The sequence below is a fragment of the Aythya marila genome, assembly GCF_965140915.1.
Source record: "Aythya marila genome assembly, chromosome: 5".
NCBI lineage: Eukaryota > Metazoa > Chordata > Aves > Anseriformes > Anatidae > Aythya > Aythya marila.
Genome location: NC_139046.1, coordinates 19,566,400 through 19,591,232, shown reverse-complemented (window position 1 = coordinate 19,591,232; position 24,833 = coordinate 19,566,400). Strand labels below are relative to the sequence as shown.

Genomic DNA, 24,833 nt, shown 5'->3' with positions numbered 1-24,833 from the left:
TGAAATCAGCCAAGGAGACGGCTGCTGGAATTGCAGGTGCAACACAGGGACCATCCCAAGGCTCATGGATTTTGTGCAGAAATCAAGGCTGTTTCAAAAAGCCCGGTGAAAAGAAAAGCCAGGTGAAAGACAAACCGCAAGTCCAAAGTCAGGTGCATCACGAAGCCAGCTTTATTCAGGTTTGGTTTGTTGTGCTGGCAGCAGTCACCTGACAGGAGCACAGTCCATGCCTGACACAGGCTTCCTTGTAGAAATGTAAAAGAAATATAAAAAGAGCTTCTGCAGGGCCTCCCACCTAGAACCAAAGGAGAGAGGAAGGAGGTGAGACAGCTTTACCCAGAGCAGCCCTGGACGCTGCTGCAGCCGCTCCAACTGCAGCCTGCCAGGGCTGTGTGAGCACAGAGAAAGCCCCACAGCGTGGGGCAGATCCCCCACCAGGTTCTGCTGGGTCAGAAACACTCCTTGAGCAGAGGAGTGCACTGCCTCAAATTGAACACCGGTTCTGCCCTGGAGGGCACGGGACCCCTCTCCACCCAAATCAGCCAGCAGCTGCGTTGCAGCTCAGCACTGGCAGAAGCGCAGCTGATGGAGGAAGAGCAGCAGCAGAGGCGTGTGCTGCGAGGCCGCTGCGCTGCTTAAACCCCAGGGCTGCCCTGAGGAGGCTGGGATCAGAGCACGGCCATTTATATCCCCTAAATCTGCCCCCGAAGGAATCTGGGTTTGGTACAGAGCAGCTGCCCTGGCGGCAGCTCTCCGGGCACCCCCTGCACGCAGGCACCATGCACGCACAGCACAAAGGTCTCGGGCAGCTTACAGCCGTCGGGGGGGCGCCGGGCAGCCTCAGACGTAGATACCGACCCACAGCAGCAGGAACAGGACACCGAAACCCATGAAGAGCGAGGCCACCAGCGAGATCAGCAGCTCCTTGTAGATGTCCCGCGTGTACTTGGTGGAGGTCACCTCGTAGCTGCCGGCGGCGGGGGTTAAGGCGACAACAGGGGCACAGCGAAGCGACACCACCCCCACCCCGTCCCGGTGCCGGTGCCGGTGTCCCCGCAGGATACACGAAGAACCATGCGGTGAAGAACATGCCGATGGCCAGCAGCACCACGGTGAGGTGCGGGAACACGGCCGGGTTCACCGGGCTGGTGTACCGGCTCATCGCCTCCAGCTCCTGCGGGGGCACGGCGGCGGGCAGCGGCGGCTCCCGGGGATCCCCGGCCCCCGGGCCCTGTCCCCGCGTCCCCTCCTCAGCCCCCGATCCCCGGCTCCCGGTCCCGGCCTAGGCCTCGCTCTCCTCCCCGGCCCCATTCCCGGTTCCCAGCCCCCGGTCCCGGTCCCGGTTCCCTTCAGTCAGATCCCGGTTCCCGTCCCCGTCCCCGTCCCCGTTCCCGGTGCCGCTCCCACCATTGCCGCCCCAGCTCCCGGGCCCGTCCCGTCCGCTCCCGACACGTCGCCCCGGCTCCCGCCGCCGCCCGCCCCTCGTCGGAAGCGGAAGCGGAAACGGAAGCGGAGCGTGCCGGGACGGGGGGCGGGGCGCGGCGGGAGGGAGCCGCTGCTCATTGGCTCCGGCGGGCCGCGCGGCTGAGCGCGGGAGCGGCGGCACCGGGAGGGTAATGGCGGCGGGGGGAGCGGGGATGGGGACCGGGACCGGGACCGGGACCGGGACCAGGGCTGGGACCAGGGAATGGGAACGGGGCCGGGGCCGAGGCAAGGGGCTGGTACCGGGATTGGAAATGGGGACAGGGACCTGGGAGCAGGGACCGGGACCAGGATTGGGACCAGGAATGGGACCGGGGACGGGAAGCGGGACCGGGAGCTAGGACCGGGAATGGGAACAGGACCAGGACCAGGGAACGGGATCGGGACTGGGGCCAGGGGCTGGTACCGGGATTGGGAACGGGGACCGGGAACAGGAATGGGACCGGGACCGGGGACCGGGATATGGGAACAGGGACTGGGAACAGGACCAGGACCAGGGGCTGGAACCGGGATTGGGAATGGGAACCGGGACCTGGGAACAGGGCTGGGGGCTGGGACCAGGACTAGGGACTGGGAGCGGGACCAGTGCCTGGGACCGGGAGCAGGGATTGGGGCCAGGGCTGGAACTGGGACCGGGACCAGTTTCGGGGTCTGCATCCCGCAGGGCACAGACTCCCGGTGCTGTGGGGGGCCGTCCCCATCCCCCTGTTCCTTCCCAGCCCCCACGGGCGCTGAGCGCAGCCCCTGTGCCCCGCAGGATGGGAATCCACGGCCTGGCCAAGCTGATCGCCGACGTGGCGCCCGGCGCCATCCGCGAGAACGACATCAAGGCGTACTTCGGGCGCAAGGTGGCCATCGACGCCTCCATGAGCATCTACCAGTTCCTGATCGCCGTGCGGCAGGGCGCCGAGGTGCTGCAGAACGAGGAGGGTGAGACCACCAGCCACCTGATGGGCATGTTCTACCGCACCATCCGCATGGTGGAGAACGGCATCAAGCCCGTGTACGTCTTCGACGGCAAGCCGCCCCAGCTGAAGTCGGGGGAGCTGGCCAAGAGGACCGAGCGCCGGGCCGAGGCCGAGAAGCACCTGCAGGAGGCCCAGCAGGCCGGAGAGGAGACCAACATCGAGAAGTTCAGCAAGAGGCTGGTCAAGGTGACCCAGCAGCACACCGATGAGTGCAAGAAGCTGCTGATGCTGATGGGCATCCCCTACGTGGAGGCGCCGGGGGAGGCGGAAGCCAGCTGTGCCACCCTGGTGAAGGCGGGGAAGGTCTATGCGGCCGCCACGGAAGATATGGATTGCCTGACCTTCGGCAGTCCCGTGCTGATGCGGCATCTTACCGCCAGCGAGGCTAAGAAGCTGCCCATCCAGGAGTTCCACCTGAACCGTATCCTGCAGGACCTCGATCTGACCTGGGAACAGTTTGTGGATCTGTGTATCCTCCTGGGATGCGACTACTGCGAGAGCATCCGCGGCATCGGGCCCAAGCGGGCCGTTGAGCTCATCAGGCAGCACAAAACCATTGAGGCGATCGTTCAGCACATAGACACCAAGAAGTACCCTCTGCCCGAGAACTGGTTGCACAAAGAGGCCCAGAAGCTCTTCCTAGAGCCGGACGTGGTCAACCCCGACGACGTTGAGCTGAAGTGGACGGAGCCGAACGAAGAAGAGCTCGTCCAGTTCATGTGCGTGGAGAAGCAGTTCAACGAGGAGCGCGTCCGCAACGGCGTCAAAAGGCTGAGCAAAAGCCGTCAGGGCAGCACGCAGGGCCGGCTGGATGACTTCTTCAAGGTGACGGGCTCCATCACATCAGCCAAGCGCAAGGAGCCCGAGTCCAAGGGGTCGGCGAAGAAGAAAGCCAAGACCAACAGTGCCGCAGCCAAGTTCAAAAAGGGGAAATAACCAGACTCAAACCCCAGCCGTTAGTTTTTATGCTCCACTGGGAATTTTTGGCTAATAACAACCAGTTGTCTTTCTGTCCTGTGTGTCACTGCTTGGTAGGTTGCTGTCAAAGTCCTTCTGACAAGGCTAGGCTAGTGAAAGATGCGAGTGCTTCAGCAGCGGTAGTAAGACGCGGGGCTGGGGGGCAAAGAGGGCTGAGATCTGCAGCTTGGGGGAGCTGGAAGGGGTGAGAAGGTGGCGGGTGAGGAACAAGGGGGCTGCGTTCAGCAGTTCAGCTGCAGCCTTTGTCGCTTGGAGGCTTTTCACATTGAGGCCTCAGGGATGGGAGGTGACACCCAACCACAAATCCCCTTTTGATTTAAGAGGTAAAAAGCTGAGCACCTACAGAGTGAACCAGGTACAGGTATTGGAGGAGAGATTTCTCCCTGACACGGCTCATCTAAAAAGAGGTAAGGTGCAAGCAGCAAAGGCAGAAAATGGGGAGACATGAATGGAAGGCAAGGTGGAATTGGGAGGAGACTTGAAATAATGAGGTAAGCTTCTCCCTTTAGTGAGGACCTCAGGTACTGGATTCCTCCTTCCCTTACTGTCGTCATTTTTCTTTTTTTAAAAAAAAAAAAAAATCTGTATCATGGATTCCAAAGCCCTGCCCTGCTCTTAATGCATAAGCTGACCTGACAAGCTGACCTGAAACTGCAGTTCTCCAACCCTGAATCTCCCTGCTAGGCTCAATTTTATGTTTAATAAGAAAAATGTCAATAAACCTAAAATGGAAACCTCCTCAGCCCCTTGATTTCTTAACACATCCTTCCACATTGTGCACACAGAGACATAGATCCCAGACTAAGGAGAAAAAAGACAATGCCTTTTTTTTTTTTTTTGTTCTGTATTTTGCATAACCTTTTACTTGTCAAAACTATGTGCTTTTTTTTTTTTTTTTCTTTCCAGAATAAAATTTATATACAAATACATTTACCAAATTCTCTGGAGTGATAGCTTAAACCTTGTTGCTGAAGGTTGCACAGGTAAAGTAAAATCTCATTTTTCATGAGGAAACTCGTTAGTGACAAAAGGCAAAAAATCAAGCTCAGGCCTGAACACAGGAAATTCATGTTTTAATCCAGGTGTTAACAGTGACTTGAAAGATTTGTCAACAACAGATCTGTGGGTTAGCTCTTTGCAAACTTATACTACAAGAAACCAGGCTTGTTTCAGAGGGGGCTTCTATTAACATTGTTAAAATAACCCTGATTTTTAAGCCTCCTCCACCACTCAGTAGGGAAATTAATCTGAAGCTTCAGGTGCTCCAAGTACTCTGGCTACGTACAGTGCTCAAAGCTAATGTTACACCTGAAAGCTGCCAAATAGTCACTGCTTGGGCTGGAAAGGCCTTGTTACTCACATGCTCTTTGGTGTGTTCAAAACCACAGAGTCTGGGGGATTTGACAAAGGTTCCAGTGCCAATCTCCTTGGCTGTGGGCACTGCTGCGTCTTAAATCACGGGGAAGATCTCATGGTGAAGGGAACAAATGTAACCACTGCCCAAAAATGAAGAAACTAACAGAAAGCAAAAACAAACCCACACCTGTTAGCAATTACAAATCTGTTCTCATTTGCTTGTCTAAATGTTAGGAACCTGATCTGCAGTCACAGATGGGATGCATCCTCTGATGCATTTTCAGGGTGGAATGTGTTTCTCCTTCACTGCCTGCAGAAGCAGCTTGGAGAGCTAGATCAGACTCTTGATTAAATTATAAGGAGCTTGGGTATCTATGTCCCCGATAGGTGCCTTCAGGCAGGCACCCAGAAGTAGTCGCTTTCATTTTGAGCAGACTTCCACTTCTCTAGGAGCCATCTTCCTAACACGGGAATTGGGGAGCATGCCTGCCCAACCTTGGCATCCCATCAAGCTTTGTCATATAGCTTCTTTCCCTCCGTGGCTTTGCCAAAATAAAGGTTCCTTCCCCCAACCCATCTCACCCCATCCACACCAGCGCTGAACAAACAAACGTTAATGAGCACTTTCCACATGGTTAGCCGGGGGAGACCAGATCCAAGTCCATGCTTACCCAGATTCTTACGAGAGTTTCTAATGATCCCCTTTGTGGTTGGCGTGAAACTTTGCTGAGCTGCGATTTACTTTGGGGATTTTATCAATGAGAGCCAAAGGAGTAAATGCATCCCGCAGCTGCCCCCCTGCACAAGCCCCTGGGGACGCTGCGTAACCCGCCCTGGTCAAAAGGCTGCTGTGGCCGTTCTGCCTCGCTTCTCAGCAGCACATCTGCAAACTTCCCTCCACGTCTAATATCAGAATATTTCTAAGAATGGAGAAAAATGGATCCCATTTCTTCTTTCTACCTTAGGACAACGTGCACATTTGGTGTGCAAATCGCAGAAACACGTTTGGATGCCAGGTAAGAGCGCAGTGTTATGCAGGGAAAGCAGGACTGTAGGCACACACTTCAAATCCAGTGTAGGGTTAAATCACACAGTATTCAAGCTTGTAAGATTATTGATACAGAGCAAAAGCTTAACAAAATATACCTGGACTCTACATTTTCTGTACATCTGAAATTCTAATGACTAGATGTTACCTGGAGGCTTCCTATGTAGGCGTCACCATCTGATTGGGACAAAATCTCAGAGAAAACATTTGAAGAGCTACTCTCCTGCCCTGAACACATAAAATGAATAGAGCAGACAGAGGGAAGACAAGGGTAGGAGCATGTTATGGCCACACACAGGAGCCGTGCAGCCTGGGAGACCTGCACAGGTCTCAGCCTGTGAGGAATCAGCACAACTTTTGGTTCTGCGGGAGTTTTGGCCATGGGGATTTTTCTCTAAGCAGAATAAAACTGCAGCAGTGCCTGGAGCAACTCCCGATGGAATATTGATCATTGCTTGGGAAAGAGAGAACTTGGTCCCAGCACTAGGGTGGGGTGGGTTTTCTATGTGGTAAGGATGTCCAGGTGCACTCAGGAAAACAGTCGTTTAGTGGAAGGGAAAAGCAGCTGCAGCCAAAACCTAGAAATATCCTAGCAGCTATCTGTGGTTGTTGGCAACTCATGAAGGGATCTGTAAACTGAGAACAGTGTCTGCTATGGAACGGTAAGTAGGACTCTAGCTGCATGTGGGAAAAGGGGGATGTGGCAATAGATCTCAAATTTGGGTTCCCTGGCGGGAACCACTACAACACAGGTGATTAAGTAACACATTCACTGATGCCTGGTGCATGAGCAGAACCACCAGGCATTGCCCCCTGCATCCTGTCATGCTTCAGGGCAATGTGCTGTAGAGAAAACAGCAGCATGCTCGAGTTGGGTAGGTGCTAATCGTGCCTTTAATAAGGGAGAGCAAGGGTCTTTGAAAACTATGAGACAGCTGAGCATTAGGGAGAGGCCTCAGTATTGCAGAGAAGCAGAAGGAGGGGAACGAGGGTGCTGAGCCACACATAGGAGGTTTTCCTGATGTGGTGGCACAAGTTTGCTTCAAGGAGCTTCTGAATTAGGGCCCCTCTTTCCTTGCTGTTCATCTCAAGTACCACCCACCTGCCTGCCTTCTGGGTCATCTCATTCCACTACCTTTTTCTTTTTCCCTACGTTTCCCTACACAAAGTTTTCCACTGCAGTTTATCACAATCATCTTATTGATAATTAACATGAGAACAGCTTTTTATACCAGGAACCAGGCTTCCAGGCATAGGAAGGATTCCTGAAATCTGCTGTGCTCTACTAGAAAGAGTGAGTAATGGGGACGGGAGGGTCTTGATTAGAAAAATACCACGTGCACAGTGTTTTGTGGTTTGAAAAGTGAAGGCACCAATTTTCTTTCTATTGTATGGAGCCTTCTAATACATGATTAATTTTTTGTTGTTGTTCCTCACCGCCTGGATTTCCATGGATACAACGAACAGATTTCTACTAAATATGTATTGTGTACAAGTCACGTCTTTGTCCTGCAATGCTGAAGCCCAGCCTGAAAATGCCCATCTTGGGAGGAGAAAAAACATGTAAATACTAATTGAGCTGGAGCAGACACACGTTAAGTGTAACAAAACCCCATTTCTCTGAATTCCCACACTGGCTGGGGGACGTTCCCTTCTCTCAGTGGTTAGGGAGAAGTTACTCCATCCTGCGACTTCATGACCCTGGCATGCTGAGCCTTCTCATGGGGAAAGGCAGCACATTTGTAAAGTCCTCACAAATCCACCACAGCGTCTCCAAATGTTTTTTCGAATCATGCGTTACTGGCTTTTTTTTCTGAAAAGGAAAACTCATTTTTAAATTCAGCCTCATGACTAAAGAGGACAAAACGCAGCTTCTGAAGGGCTTCGTGTGAGTTGCTCTGCCCGTGGGGGCTTGCTGGGAACCTAACCAGAGTTAGCTGGTGCCTTGACTATCAAAGCTTTTTACTTTTAATGGGCAATCAACATAAGGTACTTGCTGATAGCAGCATCATATGCAAGCCATGCCATTGCTCTTACATACTACCCAGCTTTTCCTCCTTCCAACAGGTACGCTACTCTGATACGTGGTGATATGGCTGAAGGCAATAGCTCCGTGGTGACCCAGTTCATCCTCCTAGGACTGACAAGTGAGCCCGAGCTGCAGACTCCTCTCTTCATAGTCTTCTCATCTCATCACCCTGATGGGCAATCTTGGGCTCATCACTCTGATCACGACAACCCCCCAGCTGCACACTCCCATGTACTTCTTCCTCTGCAATTTGTCTGTTGTTGATCTTTGCTACTCCTCTGTCTTTTGTCCCAGGCTGCTTATTGTCTTCCTGGTTGAAAATAAAACCATTTCTTACTCTGCCTGCTTCACCCAGCATTTCTTTTTTCTTGTGTTCGTGACCACAGAGGTGTTCTTGCTGGCTGTGATGGCATACGACCGCTGCGTAGCTATTTGCAACCCCCTGCTCTACGCTGTTTCCATGCCCAAGAGAGTCTGTGTGCAGCTGGTGGCTGGGTCATACCTGGGGGGGATTTTGAACTCCCTAACCCAAACGTGCTGCTTGTTGCCCTTGCCGTTCTGTGGGCCCAATGTCATCAACCATTACTTCTGTGACACCAACCCTCTGCTGAAACTCACCTGTGCTGATGACCACCTCAATGAGCTTTTGCTTGTAACCTTCAATGGGACCATTTCCATGTCCGTGCTCTTCATCATCCTCATCTCATACGCATACATCCTCGTCTGCATCCTGAGGATCAGCTCTGCCAGAGGCAGGCACAAAGCCTTCTCCACCTGCGCCTCCCACCTGCTGACCGTCACCTTGTTCTACGTGCCCGCTGGACTCAGCCACATGCAGACGGCCTCCAAATACTCGCTGCAAATGGAGAAAGTCACCGCAGTGTTTTACACCATGGTTGTCCCTATGCTTAACCCCATGATCTACAGCTTGAGGAACAAAGAGGTCAAGGATGTGCTCAGAAGAGCCACGGCAAAAAACATTTTTGCGAGCTGCCCACTGACCAAGTTGACCCCGATCAGCTGATGTAAAAGGAAAGAGGCAAGAGGTTTGTATTGGCTCTCCAGAGTAGTAAGGAGTCACATACTTGTAGAGAAACAGATGCAGCAAATTTTAACCCTGCTTTAAATTTTGCAGAGACTCCGTGTTACCCAACATCCTGCCTTCACAGGTCTCATAAGCATTTCCTTGTCATCTCTTGCTTTATTCAGAAATTAGGTAATATCAGAGAAGGTGGTACAAATAAGCTCAAAAGGATTCTCCCTTTTAGCCTTAGTTTCATAAGAAATTGCACTAATTCAAGTAGTGATTTCCTCCAGGAGCAAGCTCAAGAACTGGAGGGCTTTGTGGAGGTATTACCAAAAAAAGCCTCATTTCTGCAAACTACAAGAAAATAATCTCATTTTCTTCCAGGAGGATGTGCTGTGGAAAGTAAGGAAAGAGAAAGGGAGCAGAGACACTGAGTGAGCAGGTGATGAGGGCAGTAAGTCTACATGTTGTGATCTGGTGTATTTATCAAGATGCTAAATAGTTGAGTGACCATGATTTATTTTGATGGCCATGGGGATCATGACCTAAGCTTAACAACTGCATTGGTTATTACAATATCCTAACTATTTTATTTTATTTTATTTTATTTTATTTATTTTATTTTATATTTTTTCTCAGCTGTAAAGGTCTGCATTGTGGATGAATAACATAGAATAAAATAAAATCTACCCAGAGCATCCAGCTTAGCAGGGCTCACTTCACAAGAGACAACACCAGGAAAACAAACCAACATTCTTTGTAAACCCTTTCACAAAAGCTTGTGTTACTCTCAGCTTGGACACTAGATGGTCTTGCCCAACCTGAGGAGCAGTTCATGTGTTTTGCTATTGGGAGCCATCAAGTTGTTCCAGGGGAGGTTTAGGTCAGGAAGAATTTAGTCACTGAGAGGGCGGTTGGGCATTGGGACGGGCTGCCTGGGGAGGTGGTGGAGTCCCCATCCCTGGAGGTAGTGAAGAGACATGTGGACGTCTGGCTGAAGGTGGATGCCCCAGGTGGGAACAATGACCGTGGCTGCCCTTTCTGATGCCCCAGCAAGATAGGAACCGTTTTTTTTTTGTTTCCCACCCAGCACCCTAAACAGGTCCAGCACTGCGCTTCACCTCCTCTGACGTGTTCCTCTGCACCATGGGTGGAAGGATGGAGTAGAAAGGAGTGCTGAGCTCCTCTGCTGTGTGTGACAGTTCTCGCCCCACTATCCTGAGTCACCCCGAATAAGCATTTCAGCAGCCCCTCTCTCTGTCTTGTGGGGATTTGCCCAAATGCCTCTGTTTTTCATACAAGCTCCACCACAAGGTTTGTTTAAAAGCTCTATAGTGGTTTTAACTGGTTGCCATTTCATTCATTCATTCGTTCTTCATTATGACTCTTTTAGGAAAAACAAACAAACAAAAAAACAACAACAACGTAGTTTACAAAGATGTTTATTTAAATAAGTCACTATTTATTGACTTCAGCATTTATACAAGCAACAATGGTTGTACACATTCTTCCATAAATTGTATAGTTCATTGAACATATAGGGCATGTCTTGATTAAACATTAAAAAAATCTTTCTGCCTACTGTTCTCTCTAGAACACCTTTCACCTCAGTCATGCTGCACCCTGCAGAAGAGACATAATTCTGTCAGGTGTTGTTCAGTGATTGCCACACAAAGAATTTGAGACTCTAATTATCCAAAAAGAAAAGATAAGTAGATGTAAAAACAAAACAAAACAAACAAAAACACATCCCAAGAAGATCTATGTGAAGATTTTGATTGGGATGTGCTTCTGGCAATGTTCTAATTAATCTACATGTGCCCGTGGCAAGTTGTTGGTACAGATACAAGTCCCCTGAGCTAATGCCATGGCTTTGTGGTTTCTGATGTTTCTTCTTTACAGCAGGGAAAATGACCTATACACAAAACATCAGGGTACCATGTTGTTTTTGCTGCACAAGCGCTGACAATTATTCTGACGGACTATTGAAGGCTCATGCCATGATTAAAATGCATCGTGATTGTTTGAAGTGGATGATTTGCTGTGTGGTACTCTGTACCTGTTATTGCTGTGTGATCTCCCTGTCTGTAAGCTCAACAATAACGCCAGCTGATGACTGTTCCTTCATTACCACCAAAGCGCTGCAGAGCTCCCAATGTGGCTTCAAAGTCAGTGCACATGTGGGAACAGCCTTTGGCCCCACAGCCTCCTCAGAGCCCCCTTCACCTCCCTGTTCCTCAGGCTGTAGACCAGGGGGTTGAGCAAGGGGGTCACTGCAGTGTAGAAGACAGAAACCAGTTTCTCTTCGCCCTGTGGTCTGGCTTTGCTGGGCAGCATGTAGGTGACCAGCCCTGGCACGTAGAAGGTGGTGATGGCAGCCAGGTGGGAGGTGCAGGTGGAGAACAACTTCATCCGCGTCCCTGCAGAAGGCATCCGCAGGACTGTGTAGAGGATGCAGGTGTAGGACGCCAGGATCACCAGGATGGAGCCCAAGATGTTGAGCTCAGCACTGCAGACCTGCAGGATGTGGTTGGGGCGGGTGCTGGAGCAGGAGAGGTGCAGGAGGGCAGGCAGCTCGCAGAAGAAGTGGTCGATGCTCCTCGCCCGGCAGAAAGCCAACCTCCCCGCCATCACCGTGTGTGCCAGCGAGGTTAGGAAGCCTGTAGCATACACCAGCATGGTCATCCTGTAGCAACGTGCCCGGGACATGAGGGTGGTGTAGTGCAGTGGCTGGCACACGGCTGCATACCGGTCGTAAGCCATCACCCCCAGGAGAAAGCACTCGCAGATGACGAGCATGAGGAAAACATGCATCTGGGCAAAGCAGCCCACAAAAGAGATGTTGCTTGTCCCAAACAGGAAGGTCTCCAGGGCTTTGGGGATGACAGCAGAGGAAAGGCAGAAGTCCATGAAGGACAAGTGCGTCAGGAAGAAATACATGGGTGCGTACAGCTGAAGGTCAGTGTTAATCAGCAGCATCAGCAGCAGGTTCCCCATCACCAATAGTGCATACAATGATAAGAAAATAATGAACATGGGCATTTGTAGCTCTGGAACACCAGAGAATCCCAAGAGGATGAAGCCAGACAAAGCTGTGAAGTTTTCACCATCCATATTTTTATTAAGTTATGGTGAAGATGTATAGAAATAAAACGAATCAGTGAAATAAAGCTCCAAGAGAGAAATATTGTGGAAGAATCACAGCTTCACCCATACAGTAAATGCAATAGAAAGTAGTATAATTTTTAGAAAATTATAAGGTGACTCTGTCGTTAGCCAAAATTCCAAGTCAAACAAGCGAAGGCTATAATCACACAGGTATTAAAAGCAAATAAATACTGCTGTGATTTATATAGCATACATGTATACTAAGGAGCCATAAAGTTTATTCAAGTGTAACAAATCAAAGTCAAATAAATATATTCCAAGATGTGTAAAAGAGAGAAGCTAGGAATTCCCACTACTGCTTTCTGGAAATTTTAAGGATTTTTCTCTCATCTTTTTTTTCCCCCCAGACAGAATCATTGTTCTTCTATAGCATCACCAGTTGGTGTACAGCCTTTTCATTTTGACACAAAGTATTGCACTTGCAACTGGTATTTTATTTATTTATTTATTTATTTATTTATTTAATTTGTCTGTTTTTGAAGAAAAATCCCTGTCAGTGCTAGGTAGGGGGAACAGCAGAGGCATTGTCTCTGGCACAGCTTTGCTGAGCTTGCAGCAAGCTTTCTACAACCAACTCAAACATCCACCTATTAAAAAATGGTCTTAAAATAAATATATAAGCCAAAATTCAGAAGTTGCAGCTAGCTGTTACCTGGATATTTCCATTTCCCATGTCCAGTCACTCTGTAGGTGGAAGATCTGCCTACAGATGTCTACACCTCAGCTAGCCATCTAAAATGTTTCTGGATCAGTTTTAGGTGGGATCAGGAGCATGTTCTTTGAGCATATTTCCTGGTCACTCATTTTATTCTACTGAACTAAGATCTTCTAGGACAACACAGGCTGGAAATGTAGACATAGCCTCCATTTGTTGTCAACAGAAATAAGCGTGCTTTTAAGGGCACAAATCATCCAGTTTCATCAAAGGAATTAGATTGATGGTGACCTCTAGATGTACAATCCCATCCCAAAGAGATCATCTGTTACAACCACCTCCCGCATGAGCCCCCAGCCCTGGAGCAAAGCAGACCTTACTTAACCTGCTTCAAAGTTCAGAATATTCAAGATGTTAAAGACCTTGCCGACACAGATGAAGCTCCTTCTGAGCATGAGCACACACTGCAGGGCTTCATGGAGCAGAAGGTTTTTTTCTGAATTTTCTTCTCATCCCAACGGAAATGTGTGACAATGGCTGCTGGTCAGCCATATAAACAGAAATACCAATTTAGGCTGTTTTTCTTTCTTTTTGCTTATTTGTTTTGGTCTGTTTTGATTAGGCTTGCTACTTGACCACTGGAAAACAAAACAATTATAAAATCTACAAGGTATAAACAAAAGTACCCCCAAAGTCCTCTATTATCTACCCCCCTTTCTCAGTTGTACATCCCTGTGCTCACTTGTTCCAGAATCTTTTCTCTTTACTCTCTTTGAAGGTTGGACTTGACGATCTTGTACGTCTTTTCCAACACAGATGATTCTACTCTTGCCTCCAGCTCTTTCCTGAAGTGTGGTAAGACAAAGAAAATGAAGCTACAGATGGCCTAGTGCTGAAAAGCTGTTCTGGAGCTTATTTCATTCTGAAGTTGCCACTAAGGGGCTTTCGCCAGTCTGTCTTTACAACAGAGTAGTTCTTACCCTTTTCCTAAGGAAAGAGATCAAGTCTGTCCAGCAGCATCTTCAAAACAGGCTCTGATCTGTGTCACCAAAGCCATGGCATGAAAGCTGTAGAGTCCAGCTCTTTCAGTAGGGATGTACAGGCGAGATGCAAATATTTTTTTATGCAAGTGTCTGCACATAATTATTTTTCTGAGCCTTATATAAGCATGGTTATAAGGCAGATGTATGTGTGTTTATAAGGGAGATGTCATTTGCTGACCTTTGGGACTTGCTCCCTGAGTAATGCCAAGTCTGAAGCATAGGAGAGCAGGGATGCACTGTAATTAGTATTATTTTCAATATTGGACTGAACCAGGGCTTGGAAAAATAGTTTGAAATGTTTTCAAATTTAGTTGTTTATAAGTAAGTTGTCATATTGAGAAACAATGAAGACTCATGTGATCTGAAATCTATTTGTTAATGCGAGCTTTCATATTAATGTGCTCGCACTTGAGACATAAAACTCTCAGTAATACATGATACAGGTAAGCAAACAGATATATATATATTTTTTATTTGGTTATTTCCTCAAACTTTGAGTGGAGGTTTCCCAGAGGCTGTGTTTGGTCCTTCGGCTCATGACTCAAACACATATCGGGCTGCCTCTCCATCGTCATAAACATCCCAACACTCAAGCATCAAGCAGAAGGCATCAGTGGGGTCTGGACATGTATCCCATCAGTCTGAGGCACTCATCTCCCAACAAAATGCTCAGATTTCTCCCTGAACCTAAACTGCCGGTGCACCAGAAAGTGCTGAGAAGTATTTGTGACGTGTTAAGTGGTAAATAATAGTTCTGTCAGACAGAGCGTAGCAATTTCAAAAGTGCTCCCACACAGTATGAAGATGAAAGCTGGATCTCACACCTCATCCCGTTTAGTACCCAAATGGTCACTGAAATTACTTCATCTGACCAAACGTGGGTATAGAATCCAGTCCCATGTATATGTGTTAATTAAGGGGGCTACATACATTTGGGAGTTTGTGGTCTGCTGGATGGGTAGCAGGTAGGAGAATTAACCCTTTTTTACACTACTGGAAAGAAACGCTCTTTTCTCTCCAAAAAGGAGGCTGGGAGAGACCCAGCACACACAAGATGCAAAGGAGCAGAACTCTGAGAAAAACTGATGGAGCATCATATGGAAAATGTAGATAAAATGGCTTACATGTTCATCTAAATACCTTCTATATTATTCATCTAAACACATTTTTTGATGCCAGGTCAGCAGCAACCTGAATTATTTCAGGTCAAGCCTGAATTATTTTTTGGTACCTTCCTGCATTAACTTGGTTGCAGCAGAGAGCCAAAATCTGAACCATCCCTTCAGGAGGCCAACCTGTCCACTGACTGTCAGGAAAGCCTAAGCAGGCTCTGCTTGGAAAGGTTAATGCTCCAAGGCAGAAAACTCAGAAAACATGAGACAGATAGGAAAAGACTGGAAGACAATCCCAGGGCAGTTTGCTTTTTATTTATCCCCAGATATCACAAACTTTTGCTGCAGAACCCTTTTATAAGCAACAGGGAAAACTGGTTGCTGATCTAACGTTGCACTGAAGGTTGCTGAAAACAAACCTAACAGAGCATTTGCTGCATGAATTGCTGGACTGTTGACACAGAGAACCATCTCAGCTGATATATTTCCATACATGTCAGTGGTGACCACATGGCACGCTCTTTCTTTGGTCAAAAGCATTTTGCACAGCTGCTTTGAAGATGTATCAAAATTAGCTCAGACGTCCTACATTTACTCTAATAAAGTCTGAGTGATGATGTTCCTGAAAGCTTCTGTTGTATGAAGAGACGTTATAAAACAGCACAAATATTAGATTATAATTTTGTACCAGACACCTAGAAAATACAGAAGAAATGGCAGACAGAAGAGAAACCAAACTGTGTAAAGATGGGGAAGCGAGATGGAGAAACATGTAGGTGGTTTTAAATGTGTGGGTTTTTTTGTTTTGTTTTGTTTTGTTTGTTTGTTTGTTTTTATGTCAATTTGTTTTTCTTCTGGAAGGCACTAGACTGTCAGTTCCGGCAATGTACCAGAACTGGGTAGAAAAAAGTTTCCCATCTCTTTTTTCTTTAATTTGTTTTGTCCCCATTCAATACTAGGCTAAAAACCAAGAATGAAATAGGAAAAGCAATGTGAATCAGGGAAAAAATAGCCTGCAGTTGAAGTTAGGGAAACAAAGCAAAACAATACCAGACTTCAATGATTATTTCAAACAAAAACCACTGTCACAGCATTATTTCAAGTGATCTAAATTCATGGTCTCAAGCCAACTGCTGGAAAATTCAGTTAACAGCCTCATATTGCCAGGAAATTTGTCAGTCATTAACGGAAGACATGAGCAAGCAGACATGGACCAATTTGATGTCAACAGCAGCAAGGTGTGGGACAAAGCCAGCGCCTGTGTCCTCCCTTTGGCTCTCTGAAGCATGAAATGAAGTTGGTTATTATTTTTGTTAATAGCTAAATAATTGCTGCTGGAAGGTGTGTAATTGGAAATAATATTGAGGCCTCCCTAGCTCTCTCATTTCAGCTGTCCCTGATGAGACCTCTGATGGGCAGCAAGGAGAGCAATCTACCTTGTGCTTTCCTGATGGCTTTCTTCATTTCTGCATTTCTCAGGCTGTAGATCAGAGGGTTCAGCATGGGGACTACAACCGCATACAGCACAGAGACCACTTTGTCATGATCCAAGGTGGCTGTGGAGCTGGGGCGCAGGTACATGAAGAGGGAGCTGCCGTAGTACAAAGTGACGGAGATCAAGTGAGAGGCACAGGTGGAGAAAGCTCTGTGCCGCCCGGCTGCGGAGTGGATCTGCAGGACTGCGGACAGGACAAGCCAGTAGGAGACCAGGATGAAGACCGTGGTGCTTAGCACATTGAAGCCCACCACAGCAGAAACCACCATCCCGCTGAGCCAGGCATCGGAGCAGGAGAGGGCTAGCAGTGGGGGGCCATCACAGAAGAAGTGGTTGATCCTCCTGGAATGGCAGAATGGGAGATGGAATATGGAAACCGTGTGGATGGCTGAGCTGAGCACTCCAGCCAGGTAGGCACCCACCAACATCCCGATGCAGAGCTGCCGGGACATGATCACAGGGTACAGCAGCGGGTTGCAAATCGCCACGTAGCGGTCGTAAGCCATGGCAGCCAGCACATAGCACTCAGCAGTGGCACAGGTGGCGAAGGAGAAGAGTTGAGCAGCACATCTCATGAAGGAGATGGCCTTCCTCTTCACCAAAAAGTTCAGCAAGGCCTGAGGGATGATGGTGGAAGAGTAGCAGGCATCCAGGAGAGATAAGTGGCTAAGGAAGAAGTACATGGGTGTGTGCAGGCAAGAATCAATTCTTATTAATGTGATCACCCCCAGATTTCCCACTAGGCTGACCACATAGATGGCAAGGAATAAGACAAAGCATATCACCTGCAGGTCTTCTTGGCTTGTTAAGCCCAGGAGAAAGAACTCAGGTGCAAATGTAGAATTATCTTCAACCATACTGAGTATACAATCAGTGTACCTGCAGTACATCTTACAAATGGCAATGTTTAATAGGCCCAAGTCTGTCAACAATGTTGAATATTAATTCTTGTCTACCAGCCACAAAACTTTAAGTCAATATAAATCTTTGAGCGATTTCTAGAATGGCTCAAGTTCCCAAGGCCAGTCTTCTGTACAGTGATAGATGAATACACATGCTCACCAGCAAAAAGGTGAGTATTTCTGGCCTCCATTTTGCAAAAGATCAGACCAGTGATAGTGGTGGTTTCTTCAGGAACTTCAAACTTCAGCTTTACAGTTTGGGTACCTCTCTGCAGGAGCCCAAGTTTCAAATACAATTGGTAACCATGCTGTAAGGACATCTGCATAAGGGCATGTTGCACAGTCATACACGCTGTAAAAACATCAGCAGCAGAAGAGGCAGATAGAGACAATAAAAAAATGTGAGATATTGCACTAAAATGGAGTCTCACAGTCCTACTACTTAAGCTTATAAACTCCCTCAGAAGAGTCCTAGGAGAAGACGTCCAGTTCCTTGTGGCTTTGCAGTGGTCCACCCTTTGAGCTCCCCGTACAGACTTACTGCAGGCGACAGAAATTTGGAAGTTTTTGGAAGAGTAACTAGTGAATTCTTCTCTAAAAGACAGTGATGAAATGCAGTCATTGGCTAGGTACAAAGACAGACAGCTCCTTAGCCAAGGCACCTCCTGGATGGGACCTCCTGGAGCCACTTCACCTCATCAAATGACGGAGCTGCTGGAGACATTGTGGTGCAGCTCATGGCCTGGGCCCTACTGCTGGCCCACAGTTTGCGCAAAAGCGCCAGGGAAATGGATTTAATTGTTGTACAAATATGTACAGCTTCACATAACCAAAGAAAAGGAGAAAGTAAAAGTAACAGGTCAGCATATAACAAACCATGCATGCAACATCCACCAGCTGGCTATATTGGTTCAGACCTGTCATACATAGATCACACTTACATCAAGTGTGCAGTTTAAGCATCATTTCTGCCTAAATACATCTAACTTAAAGCATACTGTGTGCTTAAATGTGGTCATATCTACCCTGTCTTTTCTGACAAGGACAGGAACACCCCTCCATCCAGCATCAGAGCTGGATGGGTGCTCTACGGCCAACATGAGCACACCTGTGAATTCAGGCAGCAGATCTCCCAGGAAGATTGCATCTGGGTGAAAGCACTGGAAAATGCAACCTTTCCCAACATAACATGTCCTCATATAAGGTGGGACAGTAATAGGAGCCAGGGCTTGTCTTGCTGGGCTTTGTTTTGGACTTGATGCTGAAACCAGAGTTAAAAGATAAATTCAGACTCCCTGCTCACTAGAGAGAAAGCTGCAGCTCCTAAAACGACACTCTGCAATGGATGGAATAAAAAAAACATTGATTTTTTTTCCTGGATAACATTAATCATCACTTGACAGCGTTACACCAGAGAGCAGAGAGAGAGTGCATCTTATCTGGAACCTGACAAGCAGATCCACACTTAGAATGATCTTATGACACTTTGCTCAGGGGAGAGGTTCTGCTCCGGAGCCAGACACCTAATATCAGATGTCCTGCAAGCAATGTGTCTGGCCTCACATTATTATTAATGGAGATTTAGAGACACTTTCCCCACTGCCAGAGGGGAAGCAGTGCCTCTGAGACCCCTGCGAGGAACCAGGAGACAGGCTGCAGCTAATGAAAACAGAGCTGCAGGGGCCAGGGCTGGACCTACCCTGGAGGCAGCATCCAGACACAGAGATGGGGACACCGGGAGGAATGACCCAAGCTGCACAATTAAGCAGGGGCACGGGCTTCATCTCAGAACGGGCAGCTGAAGCTCCCTGTCAGGAATCACACCTCTCCGCTTCTTGAAGACATTGACTGGAACGGAGATAAATTAAACTAAAACCCATACCTTCCTGCCTCAGGTCCTACGCTGTTCGTGCTGACAGCCAGTAGTTCAATATTCTGCTAACTAGCTGCCAGCAAAAGCACAAATATTCTTGGTTTTCCTCATGGGAAAAGGACCTGCATTTACGCCACCTGCTCAGACTTGATAAGATCTTGCATTTCTTGGGCAAACCAGTGCAAGACCATTCAGTGAGACACTCTCTGACTCACCGAGCAGCCCATCATTAGTTTTTCCAACACTTCAACCACAAAGGTATAGACACAAGACCCTGGCTGCAGAGCAATGCCTTGCAGAGCAGTCTGCAATGTGTTGTCCTGCTTAGGTAGCCATTCATCCGCTCTCAGTGTGAATGCTATCCTCAAAACCTTGGTATGGGAACATGCCTAAAATATAGACCTAAAACGTTCCACTGTTGTTTTAGAAGTCCTATAGTCCAAATTATCTAAAAGTACAGAAAAGACTCATTAGTAAGAGATTTCAAATTACACAAGTGTTCCTTGTGCTCATACCTCCAGCACCCCTCTGGTCTCTGATGGCGACTGTCCTTGCTGTCCTCAAGCAGACGACTGTTGTTGTACTCCCAGCTGTTCTCTGTTCATGCTGGAGAGGTGCACAGCATCAACAGAGCCAGGCAGTCACACAAGCAGCCTAACCCATTTAATTTAGAGTCCAAATGCACTGAGGAGACCTGCTCACCTGGGATTATTTGGGTAGAGATGTATGTGAATTCTGTAAACTACAATAATAATAATAATAAAATCAAGTTATTCACATACATGAGACCTGTTCTGATCTCTCTCTCTTTTTTTTTTTTTCCATTTGTTTTTATTATAAAATCTGGAATCATTTTGTCAGGAATAAAGACAGACTGCATGGATCCTAAGAATGTTCTATACTGCAGGAAATGATGATCCATGCAGAAGAGAACTAGTTAAATATCAGGAATTATTGCTTTAAATAATGCATGGTGTAACCCAAGGTTAAAAATAATACATAAGGCAGGGTGAATTCAGTCTGAATTTTATCTAACCTGAGGCCTCACTCAAGAATTGCTTTTTTTAAAAAAAAAAAAAAAAATTATTATTATTATTATTATTGTTGTTGTTGTTGTTATTATTATTATTATTTAAAAAAAAAAAAAAAACACTAAAACTAAAAACCTCATTTCGGCAGTAAAGTTTCCCTCTCTCCCTGTTCTGTGATGGGTCACCAGCTGTGGAGGCAACACAAGGGCCCTATTTTACTTACTTGCTGTTTCTCTGTTCTTCTGCTCAAGGCCAAGCCTCTCAGTTACCCAAGGCTTAATAGGACAAAAAAAAAAAAAAAAAAAAAAAAAAGTTTTCAGCTAACAGAAGGGGGAGTAGATATTTCCAACAGTGCCCAATAGATGGTGATGACGTACAAGAAATGCTGATCAGTACTTTACTAGCCAATAATTTAGCATTTCCACCCTGCAGCGCTCCCTTTTAATACCTGAACCAGACTGCTATGGTCATTGTGTGTCTCTAGGAGCTGACAGCACAACACTTACAGAAGCAATAAGTCATATACATGCACACAGGAATGGATTTTATTCAGTGGCAGATGAAATGCAGAGTTTGGGAAGGAAAGGCACGTTCAAGTAACAACATTTTTTTTGCAGTGTATTTGTACAAGCCCACCGTGTTGCCTTGCCAGCAGCAATGAGGTGTTAAAAATAATTGTTCAAGGTTTCAGGTGCTGACCAAGGTCAAATCACTGTGTGGGTTATGTTTCACTGGTAGATGTGTTTGGGAGAAGATTTTTCCTCAGTTGACGGTAGAACTCACACCAAGTTAAAGAGTCCTCATCCAGTAGGAGCCCCGGTCATCTCCTCAGACAACTCCCTGAGTGCCCTCCAGAGACCTTTGTGGGGACGCCCATTACTTTGAACTGAGGAAGTGCTGGAGGAATGTAGAAAAGTTTTTTGGGGTGGGGAAAAAATAATTGTGGCAAACCTACCCGGGGAATGGTAGCATTTCATAGCACCCACAGCAGTTTCTAGCTAAAATGGTGAAAGGTGGGAGCTGTAATTTGTGGCAGGAGTTGCTTCTTGTGTAAGAAGTACATACTTTGTTATTTTTATTATTTTTTATTATTATCCTCCCCTTTTTTTTCTCCCCCCCCCCCTTTTTTTAAACTCCTTTCCCCCATTGCCTCATGGTGAAGTGAAAGATTACAGGATGCAGCCGCTACTGAAAATATTTTCTTTGTACCTAACAAGACACTGTGGGCATAAATTAGTAAGCCAATTAGAGCTTTGTTTCAAGCCTTTGAAAGGCAGAAATTGTGAGGGAAGAGAAAAAAAAAAAAAAAAAAAAAAAGGAAAAATGCATATGGCTACCCAAAAAAAGTCAAAAGACCAATTTAACTCTGCAAAATTCCAGTAACTTAGCAGCCTTGTTTCAGACAGACCTATTTAAAAAAAAAATCATATTTCATATTCAGTTGGCTTACTCACCTTATACAGTTATCCCCCCTCACCTCACCCCCAACACTTAAACCTCATAATTTACCCATTCAGATTTTGTTCCCATCTTTCCCAGGAAGAGTTTTTGAAGGAACCACCTCCCCAGCCAGATCCTGGGTCCAATCCTGGGGGGATGTCCTGCCTTCATGAACCCTTCTGGATAACATAAATGTTTTTATTTCTTACCAAGAAAATGTCAGCCCACATTAGCCCTAAGGAGCAGAAATGCTGATCCCAAATCAAGGCATGCTGCTAAACTCTGCAGGATCAGGAAATGTTCTGTGACATTATTTGGCATTTCTTTTTTGGTATAGGCATTTTTCTGATAAACCCAACAACAGCACATCCCACACCCCTTCATTTACCAAGCAGGGGGCTACAGCTTGGTATTATAGCTAATTTCAGCTAGAGATTGACAAGGAAATCAGTAACAAATGTGTATGTGGACACAAAGGAATATAATAAATATGTTGTATAATATGGAATTGCTGCATTTTTATGGATACACACACATGTGAATGCATATAACTTGGCACTCATAGGACTGGAGGCCTCCCACATGTCCTTTCTGATCAAAAGAATCCCATCTCCTGCTCAAATCAGGGCTGACCTTACACTAAATGATTGCACATGGCCTCATTCAGACATGTTTGGAACACCTGCATGGACAGAGGCTCCACAGCCTGAATCAAAGCTCCACAGCCAGGTGGCCTGAGTCCTGGTCTATGACACTGTGTGCATTTGTGGATTTCCAATGTCTTCGCCGGCTCCTGTGTCATTAACTCTGCTCAGACCCCAACAGTGATTCTTTCTGCTCTTCTCCTCAGTGCATCCTTCACCACCTGGTTCCTCAGGCTGTAGATGAGTGGGTTCAGCATTGGGATCACCACTGTGTAGAAGACGGAGACCATCTTATCTGTGTTCAGGGAGTAACTAGAGCTGGGGCGCAAGTACATGAAAATTGTTGTCCCATATAACAGGGTCACAGCTGTCAGGTGGGACACACAGGTGGAGAAGGCTTTTTGCCTACCTTCAGCTGAACGGATCCTCAGGATGGCACAGAAGATGAAGATGTATGAGACCAGGATGATGGAGATGGTGCTGAGCTCGATGACACCAGCTAAGGAGAAGAGGATCATCTCGTTGATGTAGGTGTTGGCACAGGACAGAGCCAGGAGGGGAGGAACATCACAGAAGAAGTGATTGATGACATTGGAGCTGCAGAAGGGCAGCCTGATGATGAAGGTCATCTGTATGATGGCATTCAGGATGCCCCCAATGTAGGACCCCACCACCAGCTGCACACACAGCCTCCGAGTCATAACGGAGGAATAGAGCAGTGGGTTACAGATGGCCACGTACCGGTCATATGCCATGACAGCCAGCAGGAAGCACTCAGTGGTCACAAAAACAATGTAAAAGAAGGTTTGGCCTGTGCAGCCAGCAAAGGAAATGGTCCTCCTCTCCGATAGGAAGTTCACCAGAGTCCTGGGGGCAATCACAGAAGAGAAGCAGATGTCCACCACTGAGAGGCTGCCAAGGAAGAAGTACATGGATGTGTGGAGCCGGGGGTCACCTCGGATGATGATGATTATCCCCATGTTGCCCAAAAGGGTGATGATGTATATGAGCAAAAACACCACAAAGAGGACTGCCTTCATCTCTGGTTGGTCAGTCAGGCCCTCAAGAATGAACTCTACCACCGAGGTGTGATTCTCCTCTGCCATTCAGGGCCTCGTGTCTACCAAGAGAGAGGGCACAAAGACACAGGACAGTGAAAAGGATGCCTTTTTACATTATTTTAAAGCTGAAATTGGATAAATTGACAATTTACACCATGTGCAACTAGGATACCCAGACCATTCATTTCTAGGGAGCTAGGATACTATGGACCACACATTAGCCATGAGAAGGCAGCCAGCTGGCCTGAGCTTGTCTTCTACAGGCCAAGGGAAGGGGGGGGCGGGGCTTCTTCTGAAGAAAAGGCATCCCAGCTTTCCTAAATGCCCACACCAGCCTGCAGCAAATCACAGTTGAAGGCATCTCACCTCCCAGACTGTGGGCAGACCTTAGGTCAGGTTCATCTCTAACTCAGGATCCCATTTTGGTACCTGCAGTTTGATGAGATTGATGGATGAAGCATCAGATAGAGATTCGGATGACACAGACTAAGTTACCAGCTCTGCCCTTGCTCTCTAGCAATTAAGCCTTTCTCCTTATTTGTTTCCTTCCTTCCCCCTCCCCAGTTTCAAACAGATCAGAAGGAGCCCTGAACAGGATGGCTGTGTCTTCAGCAGCATCTTCTGGCTACAACTGTAACAGTTTGGAGTAAAATTAAAAATACCATAGCTTTTCTTTCTTGGTTTTGGAAGAGACACTGCAGAAAAGACAAAGTTTTTGGCAGTGCAGGTTGCATGAGCCTGCAAGAAAGAAATGAGAAGTTTAATATTAGTCTCAGAAACCTTGGGGAGAGGAAGCCAGGGAGACCATGAGTGCAATTTGAATCTGAAGCCATTGTCTTGAACTGGAATGAGCATCAAACTTTTCATTAATATAACTTAGAGAATATACAATTAAGTGTTAAACATCAAAATCTACCTTGATTGCCCTGTGACACTGAGAGCAAATGCATTACTCTGGGTGTTAAGGTCCCATGTACAAAGCATTTATGCAGATTTAATATATAATAAGTCAGTCTATCAATAAATGCTTATGGAGTTGAGCAGACCAGAGCCCATTGCATCCCTGCTCATCACTTGCTCTTGCCATGAGGCACCATTAACCAGTACAATACATTGATGACATTCATCATGCCTTGTATTTTCAGAAATGGGCTAGGAGATGAAACCTGATTTGCAGAAATGATTCAAGTGTCAGGAGAGAGAGCTGCAAGTGTTTATGAATATGAACCAGCTGTAACGTACTGACCAAGACCAGGCAGAAATAGGATCTGTGATGCCCTGAAATATAAAGTAACACCTGGTGCCTTCCCCAGTGTGCTTAGGCAGCAGCATCCGACTGAATTGCTACTCATTTCCAGGTGAGAACAGGGAATGGCTCACAGTTCTGGCAGAAGGGAGGAAAACAGCCAAAGGAAAAAAGGAAAAAAAAAGAGCCAGTGTGAGAATTCACTGTTTTAAGAGGCAATCTGTGAAGAAAATCCTTCACAGAGGAATCTTGGCTGTGGCACAGCACAGCATCCT

At 47.0% G+C, this 24,833-nt stretch overlaps 4 protein-coding genes and 1 pseudogene across 6 annotated transcripts; 2 read left to right on the top strand and 3 right to left on the bottom strand.

The window, feature by feature from the left end:
* Positions 1–148: 148 nt before the first annotated feature.
* Positions 149–1,493, bottom strand: TMEM258 (transmembrane protein 258). The gene is made up of 4 exons (XM_082761427.1): positions 1,408–1,493; positions 1,065–1,174; positions 815–967; positions 149–295 (listed from the first exon to the last, which is right to left on the bottom strand). The coding sequence occupies exons 1-3, from the start codon at positions 1,408–1,410 to the stop codon at positions 841–843; spliced, it is 240 nt and encodes a 79-aa protein (XP_082617553.1). The 5' UTR covers positions 1,411–1,493; the 3' UTR covers positions 149–295; positions 815–840.
* A 71-nt stretch (positions 1,494–1,564) lies between these two features.
* FEN1 (flap structure-specific endonuclease 1) lies at positions 1,565–4,543 on the top strand. 2 transcript variants are annotated; one of them, XM_082760506.1, is made up of 2 exons: positions 1,565–1,613; positions 2,202–4,543. In XM_082760506.1, the coding sequence occupies exon 2, from the start codon at positions 2,241–2,243 to the stop codon at positions 3,384–3,386; it is 1,146 nt and encodes a 381-aa protein (XP_082616632.1). In that variant the 5' UTR covers positions 1,565–1,613; positions 2,202–2,240; the 3' UTR covers positions 3,387–4,543. The 2 variants fall into 2 exon arrangements, with proteins under 2 accessions (XP_082616632.1, XP_082616633.1); XM_082760507.1 differs by having other exon boundaries at positions 1,590–1,613; positions 2,240–4,543.
* A 3,381-nt stretch (positions 4,544–7,924) lies between these two features.
* On the top strand, positions 7,925–8,885 carry LOC309879272 (olfactory receptor 5J3-like; annotated as a pseudogene). The gene has a single exon. The product of its transcript is annotated as an olfactory receptor 5J3-like (transcript).
* Positions 8,886–11,057: 2,172 nt separating this feature from the next.
* LOC309879271 (olfactory receptor 5AP2-like) lies at positions 11,058–17,218 on the bottom strand (the record flags this gene model as incomplete). The annotated part of the gene is made up of 2 exons (XM_082762811.1): positions 11,058–11,938; positions 16,303–17,218. 2 exons carry the CDS (start codon positions 17,216–17,218, stop codon positions 11,058–11,060), a joined length of 1,797 nt encoding a protein of 598 aa, XP_082618937.1.
* A 5,200-nt stretch (positions 17,219–22,418) lies between these two features.
* LOC309878653 (olfactory receptor 5AR1-like) lies at positions 22,419–23,357 on the bottom strand (the record flags this gene model as incomplete). The annotated part of the gene is made up of 1 exon (XM_082761423.1): positions 22,419–23,357. One exon carries the CDS (start codon positions 23,355–23,357, stop codon positions 22,419–22,421), a length of 939 nt encoding a protein of 312 aa, XP_082617549.1.
* Between the last annotated feature and the right edge of the window lie 1,476 nt (positions 23,358–24,833).

What these genes read in the sequence shown, in the direction of transcription:
- TMEM258 (XM_082761427.1), bottom strand. An exon ending in TTCACCGCATGGTTCTTCGT is followed by an intron (nt 968 to 1,064) that starts GTATCCTGCGGG and finishes CGCCGCCGGCAG; the next exon opens with CTACGAGGTGACCTCCACCA.
- FEN1 (XM_082760506.1), top strand. Translation starts at nt 2,241, where the DNA reads ATGGGAATCCACGGCCTGGCCAAGCTGATCGCCGACGTGGCGCCCGGC.